The 12605-nt window shown below is 36.5% G+C and overlaps 2 protein-coding genes across 2 annotated transcripts; both read left to right on the top strand.

Annotated features, from left to right (window-relative positions):
* Window positions 3825–5202, top strand: LOC110269393. Its single transcript, XM_021117187.1, has 4 exons — window positions 3825–4337; window positions 4422–4598; window positions 4754–4815; window positions 5022–5202. The coding sequence occupies exons 1-4, from the start codon at window positions 3825–3827 to the stop codon at window positions 5200–5202; spliced, it is 933 nt and encodes a 310-aa protein (XP_020972846.1).
* LOC110269392 lies at window positions 4366–7026 on the top strand. Its single transcript, XM_021117186.1, has 4 exons — window positions 4366–4647; window positions 4739–4875; window positions 5535–5881; window positions 6481–7026. Exons 3-4 carry the CDS (start codon window positions 5567–5569, stop codon window positions 7024–7026), a joined length of 861 nt encoding a protein of 286 aa, XP_020972845.1. The 5' UTR covers window positions 4366–4647; window positions 4739–4875; window positions 5535–5566.

Genomic DNA, 12605 nt, shown 5'->3' with positions numbered 1-12605 from the left:
ACAACTATGACATCAACGCATGATTAAATAATGGTTAACAAATACTAATTTATTCTTAACTAAATTAATAACTAACTAAAAAAATTACTATCTTAAACTTAAATAAATAAACAGATACACAAAAACAAATACCAATTGAGTATATTTTCGCACTTCACTTAACTATTTGGTCCATTTGTCAACATAAATTAACACAAAATTCTAATCCTTTTTATAAATACGACAAATTACGTACCTACACTCATATATTCCGGAAACTCCGCTACATGCATGGCTTCCAAATCCAAAACTTGCATGAATGATGGCTCCTCAAATGACACTTCGTTTGCGAGTGCATTTGCCACCTCTATCACATCTGGAGCCATAGTTTCGTCACCTTGATCTTCATCTCCGTCTGGACCAACAACATCGTAGTTGCTTTCGAACTCTTCTTCACTGTCACTATTGTAATCTTCCCGTACAATATTCCGGTCAGCCTCAAATTGTTCGAATTCAACGTACAACTCGATGAACGAGATTTGAGCCCGGCTTTCAATGTACATTGAAAACATCTCTTCCAAGCTCGCTTTGTCCGTCACATATTTGGTTTGAAATTGGACGAATCCACCAAACACCGTTATGGGATATCTGTACAAAATACAAGATATTTTCCTTGCCCTCTCAGAGTCAATCTTTTCACAGATCACGTCTTTGAACTCTTTAAATGAGATTGTGAAAGGAATAACAACATCTAACGGATTTTCACAAACAAATTTCACTCATTTAGATGTTTGTAACAAAATCTGACCAAAATAATTCACTTTTAATATAACGCTGTCACTCATTTCTCTCAATCACTTAAACAAAAACATAAACTTGACTAATAGATTTGTTGGTTTCATACTAAACAAGGAAAAAACACAGTAAAAAGAAACCAGGAAAAGAAGCCGTTGAAGAAGGAGAAGAAGACATTGAAGAAGGAGAAGAATACGCGACTAGATCTCTTCCCTCAGTTACACACTTTTATATATGCACATACAACAAAATCGGACCCTTCGATTAGGTTAACTGGATTAAAAAATATATAAAATAATCAAATCGTACCCTCCGATTTGATCCCCCATAACGTAAAAAAAATTACCAACAACAAGCAAAACGAAGGGTCCGAATTCCAGTTTCAAATTTCAAATTTCTCCAGCTCCAAATCGGACCATGCGATTTGTGAAGCAAAATTTTAAAATTAAAGAACTCACATGGTCCGAGTTATTCTACCTGAGACTCAGCAAAAAGCTGTCCCACATATCTGTCTTGTACGCTATAAATCCATATCTGGGCAGATCACACACAAGCCTTCCATATCCATAAAATTGTGCCTCTATTTAAACGTCGTGAATAGATATTATTCTAGTATCTCATTTTTAATGAACGAAGGATATTTTTGTAATTTTAAAACAAAATAAACTAAAAATGGTGTGTCAGTAGCTATAGAAGGTGTAGTAGTAGCCTATCTCACTCTCTTTTTTTTTTTCCATAACAACAATAACAATATAAATTTGTTAATTTGTTAACTTATTATTAAAGAATAAAGTTTATTTAATACGAGGACAATAAAAATGATTAATTTATATATTAAAAACTAGATCATAAAAAAGAATTTAATAAGAAATGTGTATTATGCCGATAAACCATTAGTATGCTATAACATTTATTTACAACCTTTTTTTATTTTGAAATACAATTTACTAAATGTAAGTTTATTTTATATAATTTTTAGATCCACCTCTACTATTTCTATAATGATGCCAAACTTTAACATAAACAAGAGATAGAAGTATCACTTAGGTTAGTCTTACAAAATTTTGGTCCTATCTCATTGGGCCAAATTAATAAAAGATTCCAAAAAATTTAGAACCAGTCCATGAGTCACTTCCATTTTTTTTTAGTCGTATCGGCGGAGAAGAGGAGAAGATGAAAATGCGACGCTGGGACAAAGAGAAAAGGAAGATGCGACGACAGCATCTGGAGCCGTTTGAGGCGTCATGGCGGTGGCGGCTGAGGGATGAGTGCGACGGCAGGAGGCGGAGAGAAGAGTGAGGCCATGAGAGAACAGCTGTGCTAAGAGAAGAGAGATTGAGTTTATAATTACGGTTCTTTGTTTTTGGTAATTTAGGCTTTTGATTGATTTTGGGCTTTAGGGTTGACCCTGGCCTAACTCTTATTTTTAGGGTCTATTTAGGGTCAGGGCTTATGGTAGTGTTTGTTTGCAGAGACTAGAACTGATACTGGGGGACAGGATCTCAGTATTGTGTTTGTTGAGGTAGAGACTAGCACTGAAAATTGTGTCTCTGTCTTAATAATTTGAGTATTTCAGTGCTTCAAAAAATTGGGGACACTAGAGACTGGGACAGAGACAGAACTTCAACTAATTATTTTATCACTAAAATACCCCTAATGTAATTATCTAATTCCAACATTACCCTTTCCCAATCTGAAATTAGGGCTTGAGTTTATAACAGTCCCTCGATACATCTTCTCCTTCTTGCTTGAAGGAGGTCCTGCTCGGCGTCCATAGCCAAAGGTCCGTCCACCTCGCCGGCCTAACCAGTTGAAGGTAAGCGATTGGCACTTCCAACCTCCTCTTCCGAGGCCTCCATTTCTGACGTCTTCTTGCTTGCCCACAGATTTTGTGGTCCGACGAAGCTACAGGAGAGAACCTGCCGTGTCGGTGTGGAGGCCATCTGAGAGTTGTTGCGAGCACAGTTTCCGTTATCCAGGTTAGTAAAGCTCCCTTTCTGTGATCTAGGTTCTTGTGACTTTATTTGGTGTGGGATGCAGTTTGTATGAAGAGGTTTGGGTGTAATTTATTTTGTGGATTATGCTCTGTTTCTGGTTTACTGGGTTTAGGAAGTGGGAGAAGAAAGTTGAAGTGGAATGTATGCTTTAGTTACTGTTAAGGGGTACTGAAAAAAGCAGATTAAGAATTGAACATAGAAGATTATACATTCAAACAAGATGTGTAAAAGGTTAAACACGATAAATTGCATGGTCTATTTGAATTTATTCATTTGTTGATTATTTATTTAATTCATGAATGCAACTGAAAGACAGTCTACTTTGTGAATTTGTTACAATTCTATATGACAAACAGAATCCATTTTTTATGTTGTAATTAAGGTATTCATAGTTTGTGACAGTTGATGTAACTGAATCTGATACAATGTTTGTAGTTGTGTCTATGTTTATAATGTGTTTATTTTTTCTGAATCTGATACTATGTTTGTAGTTTGGTATGAAATGAAATTAATTGTTGAATTGACAATGTTACTAAGCTTGAGCTTAGGTTTTGTAATTGATACATACAGATTTAGATGATGCCCTTGTTTCTGAATCTGCAAAGGGATTGCACGCTTGCATATTTCTGTTAACATTCTTGTCTTGTTATACTTTTCTACCAGAAATCAAATAACCACATCTTTAATTACTCTTTGACTCATTGTTAAATGATAACCTTACTTTTGAAAATATCAAACTAAAATTTTCTTTTGTCACAGCTAAGTATAAGGATAAGAATAAGGTAAAGGGAGAAGGGAGTTAACCTAATTTAGAGACTGACACTGCTTTGTTGTTAACCTTGGTTTTCATAAAAATGCCAAAGTCCAAACTCCATACTCCCTTTAAAGTTTTGTGTGTTTCATATTTTTTAAGTTAATAAAAATATATGGTAAGCATTTGTTTGGATCAAATAACGTTATTAATAAATAAATTGTAATGAAAATTCTGAAGTTGTGTAAGAGTTCTTTGGAAAGTTTATGTTTTTTTTTTTGAAACGATTTTGCTAGGAAGAAATGGAGCGGTCGGAAATTATTAAGCGATGCGTGTCTTTTTATGAAGAGATGAGATCCAACCATGAAGAAAGAATGTTGTTCTTTGTGCTTACGCTGTTTGTTTACTTTAGGGGTAGAACTAGTGGCCAACTATCGTTAGGCGGAAGAATGAATAGTAGAATTAGACGTGAGGCTTTAGAGCGTATTGTTGGTGAGGGTGATAGGAATTGTATCTCAGAGTTGAGAATGAACACAAATGCCTTTGCTAACTTGTGTGAGTTGCTCCAAGTTCAGGGCGGAATTACAGAAGATGGTCATGTAAGCCTGCCGGAGCAGGTTGCGACCTTCTTAATTATCTTAACGCATCACAAGAAAAACCGTAGTCTACAGGTTAGATTTTGTAAGTCCGGCGAGACAGTTAGTAAGTATTTTAATAAAGTTTTGAAGGCTGTAATACGGATTCAAGGGATGTTGTTCGCGAAGGCTACACCAGTTGCCGAGGACTGTGTTGACCCCACATGGCGAAGGTTTAAGGTAGAGCTTATTCGATGTTCTCTATGATTCATGTTTATCTGATGGATTCTCTATCTGAATATCATAGCTTTCTATGGATGGTAGGGTTGCTTGGGAGCATTAGATGGCACTTATATAGAGGTGACAGTCCCCGAGTCTGAGAAGGCAAGGTACCGCATAAGAAAGGGTAAAATCTGCACGAATGTCTTAGGAGTGTGTAACCGGGAGATGGGTTTTGTCTACATACTCAGTGGATGGGAGGGTTCGGCATCTGATTCACGGGTACTTTGAGATGCAATAACTCGTCGTAATAGTCTTAAGATACCCCACGGTAATTCTGCCATCTCTAGAGTTAAGTATATACAACTAGATTGAGTTCATGATAGCCATCGTCTTACGTTGTTTGCGTTATTTGTGCATAGGTAATTACTATTTAGTTGATGCTGGCTACACAAATGGTCCGGGGTTTCTTGCACCGTATAGAGGGACTTGATATCATGTAAGAGAGTGGGCCCAGGGAGCACGTGCACCGCGCAACTATCAAGAATATTTTAACCGGGTACACTCTTCTGCAAGGAATATCATTAAGCGATGCTTTGGTTTGCTGAAGAAGAGGTGGTCCATCTTAAGGAGCCCTAGCTTTTATCCCGTAAAGACACAATTTCAGATAATTATCGCCTGTTGTTTGCTGCAAAATTTCATTAGAAAGAGTATGGAGATGGACCCGGAGGAGGAAGGTAGCATATTGGATGAATTTACGCCCGATGGAGACGAGGAACAACATGGATTGAGCGAGGTGGTCGAAAACACGAACGAGTGGAGTCACTGGCGTGACAACATAGCAAATGAGATGTATGAAGAGTGGCGTGCAAGTCGTACGAAGTAGTGTTGTGTGGTTTAGGGATGTTGTAATGGCGGCAAGTTAATTTGTATGAACAGTAGAGTGTCGAGACATTGTAACAGCACATCATTTAATTTTCGGCTACTGCGTATTTGTGATATTGTTTGCTGTTTTATTTCCATTTGTCGTGGCAACGACCAGTGTTTTAATAATTGAACTACTTGACTATTTTTTCCTTATTTCATCTCTTATGGTAAAGACCAGTTTTAGTAATTTTGTTTGTAGTGTAATTCTTTGCTACTCCATTCGTAATTTTTGATGACCTACTTTATTACCTTGGCTAATTCATGTTATTGTAACTTACATTATTAATGTAGGGTTTTTATTATCTTAATGTTGGTAGCAAGAAATGGAGAACAAGCGAATGTGGAGTGATGAAGAGACACTGACCTTTGTTGGCTTCATGGAGGAGTTTGTCGTTGACGGTCAGAGGGCTGACTGTGGGCAGTTTAAACCGGGAACATTCGAGAAGCTGGCTTTGAAGATGTTGGAGGCTTTCCCCGGTTGTACACTGACTGCGAAGCATTGCAAGAATAAGCACAAGCGGCTCAAGGAGAAATACCAGTACGCCGCTGATATGCTTGCTTGTAGCGGATTCGGATGGAACAACGAGAAAGAATGTGTAGAGGTTGACAGCAAAGACGTCCTTGATGCTTGGTTGAAGGTGCGTGTGTTTGAGGAATTCCATTGGGTGGTTGCCATTTTGTGCTACTTGATAAATCTGTTTGAGTAATTAGGTGGTTTCACTTTTTACACTTAAGCTATGCATATAGCAATATTTCTTACATTCCGAATAGAATATAGGCAGTATGAAATTATTTATGCTAATAATAAGAAAATTCAATTTCGTCAATGATGTGAATTCATTCTAATCATTGCCAACTATAAATAGTTTAAGCAGACTTGTATTATTTGCTAACTATTGTATTCTGCACAAATTTAACCAAAGACATTTCAGATATTTCTAATATAAATATTGAAAAAGCTTGATCTATTTAATTTGTGGTTGGTTAATCACTAACCATAGCTTTATAAAACTTCATGCCTCTAATTCCCACCTTGTACTACTATTTGAAAGTTTGTATACAAACACATGCAGTTCCATTCACTTTTGTGTTCTAGTAAAACTCTTATAGGATGCGATATTCTTCCTATGTAAAAATTGATTGTTCCGTTTACATGTAGATGCTGATTGACGAGTTTGATTATCTGGAATTGTGTTATTTTCTGAACATTACTGATTCCATTGTACATGTTTTGCAGGCACATCCGACCAAGTTCTACACTCCTGGCAAGCCATTTCCTTTATTTCACCGGCTGGAAGGTATCTTTGGAAGGGATAGAGCCACGGGAGCCGGGGCCGTTAGTGGCTTCGATGCGGAGGAACAGGTTAACGAGGAGACAGACGACACTGCTGCTGGATTTGATCAGTCTGAGATGTCTCCACCTCCAGACCAAGAGGGAGTTGCAGCAATGCAAGGACAAGTATCACATTCTGAGGCCGGTGCGACCGCGGGAAGCACAAGGCTATGCGGGAGGAAGAGAAAACAAGTTGACGTACTCGAGAGAATGGCCGATCAGATTCAGCAATCATCGGCTGACCAGCGAAAGAATGCCCAGCTGATAGCTGATGCCATTGTTGGTGTGAACGAGAAGTGGAAGGTTGGCGAGAAGCTCACACAGCTTGGATTCGGTGATGACGATGTGGTGAGGGCGATTCTGAAGTTTGCCCAGAGTCCTAATGTGTATGCACATTTCTGGGGCTTGTCAAATTCACAAATGATTGCGCTTGTGCGTTCCATTATATGAAGTTCAAGACTAGTTAAATTTATTAACATTGGGTTCTGGTATTAAGCTTGGTTAAGGGTGTTAACTTTTGGGAGGTTGGGTCTTAGGATTTAAGAACATTGTTATGTTTAACACGGTAAAACTTTGGTACCTTCTGTGTGTTGCTATGTTTTGGTTTCTTAACTATGGAATTTCCTTTGTTTTGATCTTTTTTGGATGAATACTTTGGTGGTTGATTATCAAGCTTAACAAGTTCCTCCATTTTCCGGTTATATTAATTTGTATTAGGATTTAACTTACAAAGATTTCTTCCTAGTAAGTCTAATAATTCTGTTTCAATTCTTTTTAACGAAAATAGTGTTTTGTAACACACACATAGGCAACATGTTGATACATTTGGCAGCCAAATGACTTCATCAGAACTACATCATGAGTGTAAACATACATATCCACTTATACAAACAAAGGTGAAATTTCTCTCACAGGCAAAAATGGCCTTGAGACAATATTGGTTCAAAATATGAATTCCTTCCATCTTTTATACCAAATATGTGCTACTGTTATTCACATCTTGTTCAAAGGCCATACTACAACTTACACAACATAACAATGATCAACACAACACAAAAAACGGAGACAACAAGTTGACCGCACATTAGAAACTTCAGATACACAACATCAGCATGAAGTTTTTCCACTCGTTTGCTCGTCTTAAAATTAAAGTTAAGCTGAGAAGATCGATCATCTCCGGAGTCAGAAGGCTGGATATTTGGGCCTGCCCATCTAAATCATCCACATCGCCTTGTTGGACACGCGTAATACTTTCTACCCGGGTTGGCCATGCTATTCGAAACTTGTAACGGTGCTCTTAACCCACACTCACAAAAAACGGTCTCCCGTTATGTTCCCGCTGCCGTACGTACCACTTGTTGATCTTCGACTTGAGGAAGCCATTGTTAACCACCCTACAAATTTAACAGTAACTCAAACAATTTTAATGTAGTACACACAACACATAAAAGAAGAAGAGGATTCATATATAAAACAACCAATGATGATTCAACCGAAACAAATGCAGAAATGTAAAAAAAAAATTTTGGTTGCAATCATGTCTCTGTACCAATTCTTCTCATTTTTTTTAAAACAAAAGGAAAGTTTCTTAGAATAGTTTGAGCATCTAGACATAGTATATCATCAAGACTGCTGTAGACTTGTATTGCAGGTTACACTGATTCAGAAATTGTTAACTCATTCGCCATTCACAAACAGGAGGTTATATTATAACAATATTATAAACGGTCAACTAGTTAGGATGAATATCAGATAAGAAGAAATGAACAATTTCTGTGTAGGAGGATATATCATTATTCTCCAAAAGATTTTCACTTTGCGCAATTATAACGTATATACATTTTGTATATATAATAGTTTGCATAAACCTTCTCAACCATATACAATAACAAATTAATACACAGGCAGACACAAAAAGCCTGTTTCTAACAACTGCACTACAAACCATTGTTAGGAAGCAAAAGGGACAAATTCATTGAAACCACAAATTAGTTGATGCAGAGAGAAAATCAAGTGTGCTTAGTGCATTTGCTAGGAACAACTGTGCTTAGTGCATTTGCTAGCTAAATTAGTTGCTACTACACTTAGCAGTAGAGTATGGTCACAAAATAGCTCCTAATATGAATTTCATAAAATATCAAGACAATAAAATGAACCTAGAGAACCAACTATAGGATACATCTTAGGAGGATCTTTCAACTACAGCAAAACGGCCTTACAGATAGTTTCGTGACAAACATCTCGCAAACAATTACCAGGAAAATTCTATGATAACTTGCATATCAAGTGTTAACTGTGTCACCTCTTACTTGGCAAAGTTCAAATAACAAAATTTGAGTACATATAAACACTTTATTATGAGTGATTAAAGCAGAAAGATTGTTAAGTGGACAAATAAATGGATAACTCAAATTGAACAGGTTATTTAATTGATAAAAGGTTAAATTTTAGATAGTTGCTGGAACAGATACCTGCTTAATTAAGCTCACTTCTCTTTTCAGCAGAGCAAATATTTGCCAGCAGAATTACAATTTCACAGTAGAACATACATAAACGAAATACCATTGGAAGACAAATATGAGCAAGTATTGACAGCAATTCCTGAGAAGTTCCTTCACTCAATATTTTAAATTCTAAATTCAATACTATGTTCGGCAAACGGTTGAGAGGTCTGAACAGAGAAGTCGAAATTAAAGATGAACTAATTAAGGTTTTTGAGAAAGGAGCAAAACAAAAAAGACAGCAATGCAAACAAACGCTACCTCACAAACGGCGACGAACAGAGGCACAGATCCGGTACCGTGGCGACGCACACCCACAAAGATCGATTCCATAGTGGCGTCACAAAACAGGGGTCACTAGCGGGTCCACCAACTCAAACCAGGGATCACTGCCGAGGGGCCTTCGTCGATCCGACCAAAAAAGTCTGAAAACCTGAGGTCCAAGCGGTCGCGGGTCAGGCTCCAGCCTACGTCGCCGGAAGAGGACAGCAGGAACGGTGGCTGAGAGGAGAAAGGGGGTGAGGGTTTGCCACTATCGAAAATGAAATTGTTTTTTGGGGGGGGGGGGTTAGGGTTCTTTGCTGAAATTAAAGGGGCATTTTAGTAAGTTCATAAATTTAGTCTTCATCTTTTACTTCAAACCAAACACTATACTGAGACATAACTCAGTCTTGTACACCATTACACTAAACACAATACTATACTTATTTCTGTCTCTGTCTCTTGGTCTCTGTCTCTCTGTCTCTGTCTCTTGGTCTCTGTCTCGCAAACAAACGCTACCTATGAGATGTTTTTCTTGATATATTTTAGGATTGTGGGTTGAATAAAAAAATAAGTGTAATAGCCCGTGCCATGCACGTGATAAGATTGAAATTATAATTTTAAATTCTTTTATTAAAATTAATTTGAATTATAATAATTTAATTTGATTAATAAAAATATAATATATTATGTATTGTTTATTTTTTCTTAATCTAGTATTAAATGTATTAACTCTAAAATAGTTATTAATTAGTTTTAGTAACTCCTTAAAAGTTATTCTACATACGTGTGCAGTCGAAAGATAAATTACTGGACTTTATTTTATTTTTCTAAATTACTACTATTATGCATTATTCATTAAATGCAACTTGTAATATAATTGTAATATTGTAATATAATTATAATAAAGATATTTTTCTAAAATAAATTTAGAAGAGAGAATAGTGCTTTCATTTTGGAGGGAAAATGAATTTATGAGGAATTGACACTTCACTTTTATTAGTTGATAATGTATTAAATATTGATTTTATATAATTATAATAAAGATATTTTTCTAAATTAGTATAATCATGCATTATTCGTTAAATGTTAATTGTAATATAATTATAATAAAGATATTTTTCTAAAATAAATTTAAAAGAGAAAATAGTGATTTCATTTTAGAGGAAAAATGAATTTATGAGAAATTGACACTTCACTTTTATTAGTCGGAGGAAAAATTCAGTTTTAGTATATTTTTCGTTATTATATATTTTTCTCTAATCATATATCCATTGTTTTCTTTCCTTCGTTTCAGCATTTTGAATCTGGGTTTAACTTGTCGTAGTTCTCACTTCTCAGTCATTCTATTAGATGTAGTTGATAACTATTAAAATTCTTTGATTAACATAGGAGAAAAATATATTATTATATGATAGAATTAATATGAATATATTTTGTTATTAAATACACAAAGTTAATGTAAAATAAAATTACACATAAAAAAAGCAAAGAAAATAAAATTAAAATAGCAAAAACGATAAAAAGATTATTTTTACAATTTTGTTTTGTCATTTTTATGTATAGAAGATTAGAAAATAATAAACTTTTGACTAAATTAATTTTATATTTGTTGTATTCAAATTAAATAAGTAATAAGTTATATTATTTTAATTTATTTCTTAAATTTATATATCATAAAAATCAAATCAATATACATAATTTTAAATTGTGTGATACTTAAATATCTAATCAAATCAATTAGTTGATATAATTAATGCATCATAATAAATTGGGTAAAAAACCCAAATGAGCCAAGGGTGTCTCATATTTACCGAAATCCACCAAATGAAAATCTAAGACATCAATCCACCATAAGACAATATTATATAATTCGAATCAAAAGAGTTCGAATTAGGGTTACACATAGTTCGAATTGATTCAATTCGAATTACTCCCAAGCACAAATCGCATGTAATTCGAATAAAGTTTTCTCGAATTAACAAAGGCAAGTTCGAATTAAATCAATTCGAATTAATGGAGAAGGGCACACGAATGGAGTTCGAATCATATTGATTCGAATTAGGTGATTTTGGTAACAATAAATAATTCGAGTCAAGTTGATTCGAATTATAAGGGTTTTAGCTATATAAGGAGTTCGAACCAAGTTCATTCGAATCACTTTCTCATTCTCATACCCCACCAAATCCCAGAGAAAACGACCAACATTCGAGCCGAGTAAGACCGGAGCGGCATATTGATGTTATTGTAGTTCTTATCAGTCACTTAGACAAAAAGCGTACTTTGCTTATGTAACTCAAGTTGATAATTAGAAAGACATTCAAGATACATATGTGGTTCGCAGTACAAGTTTCATCACTTATAAAATACAACTGAGTTCCACCTAGAACATTGCTTTCAAACTAAAATAAAATACAGCTGCTGAAACTAATAGGAATAAAAACACACAACAGAACGTTCCTATTCATTTCCCCCTGTGTGGGTGGGTTGTCCGGCCTGGGGACAACTCCGACGAGTGTGTCCTGGTTGCCTGCAGAGGCCACATCTCTTTGGCCGGTTCGGATCTGCATCATCCATGTTGGTGTGTATGCGGGTGGACCTCGGACGACCCTCCCTAGCACGCCTCATGTTAGGATCTGGTATAACGATAGGCCCGTCATATGGTGGCCAGAAACCCTCCGGAATGGGAGGTGTGAATCCCATCTGATAGACACCGAAAACGGAACTTAGGCGATAGACCTGGTGGACGTAAGGTTGCCAAGTAAGACGTGAATACGCACAGCACGCTAGTGCGTGTGAACACGGAAAATGAAGTGCTTGGAAGTATCCACAATCACAAGTCTGAGACGCTAGCGAGACCCTGTAGCTACCTAGTGAGAACGAACCTGTCGGCATCGTTTCTGCCACGGTGTACTCGGAGTTATCTCTGTCATAAACAGTCACCGTGAAACACCTAGCTGTCTTCAGGTTGGCCTCGATACACTTTACTAGGTATTGACTGAATTGTTGACCGGTACCCAGCTGTGCCTCGGCCTCCCTCCCCTTACGGACAAATAGCTCCGCCAACCTTGCATATGTGGCCTTGACCAGTGAGCACACGGGGAGGTTCCTTACCCCCTTCAGGATTGAATTCACACACTCAGAAATGTTGGTCGTCATGTGCTTGAATCTCCGACCCTACTCAATCCGGTTCGCCCAGTCACACATTGCCGGATTTTCAGAGCGCAGAATGTCAAACCAGTAGTCGAACTCCACTTCAGTCTTCGC

Source organism: Arachis ipaensis, chromosome B03 (genome assembly GCF_000816755.2).
Source record: "Arachis ipaensis cultivar K30076 chromosome B03, Araip1.1, whole genome shotgun sequence".
Taxonomy (NCBI): domain Eukaryota; kingdom Viridiplantae; phylum Streptophyta; class Magnoliopsida; order Fabales; family Fabaceae; genus Arachis; species Arachis ipaensis.
This window is presented reverse-complemented; position numbering and strand designations above follow the sequence as displayed.

Coding starts and splice junctions, on each gene's coding strand:
- LOC110269393 (XM_021117187.1), top strand. CDS start 3,825: ATGGAGCGGTCGGAAATTATTAAGCGATGCGTGTCTTTTTATGAAGAG. Junction 4,338..4,421: donor CCACATGGCGAAGGTTTAAG/GTAGAGCTTATT, acceptor TATGGATGGTAG/GGTTGCTTGGGAGCATTAGA. Junction 4,599..4,753: donor GTTCGGCATCTGATTCACGG/GTACTTTGAGAT, acceptor ATTACTATTTAG/TTGATGCTGGCTACACAAAT.
- LOC110269392 (XM_021117186.1), top strand. CDS start 5,567: ATGGAGAACAAGCGAATGTGGAGTGATGAAGAGACACTGACCTTTGTT. Junction 5,882..6,480: donor TCCTTGATGCTTGGTTGAAG/GTGCGTGTGTTT, acceptor CATGTTTTGCAG/GCACATCCGACCAAGTTCTA.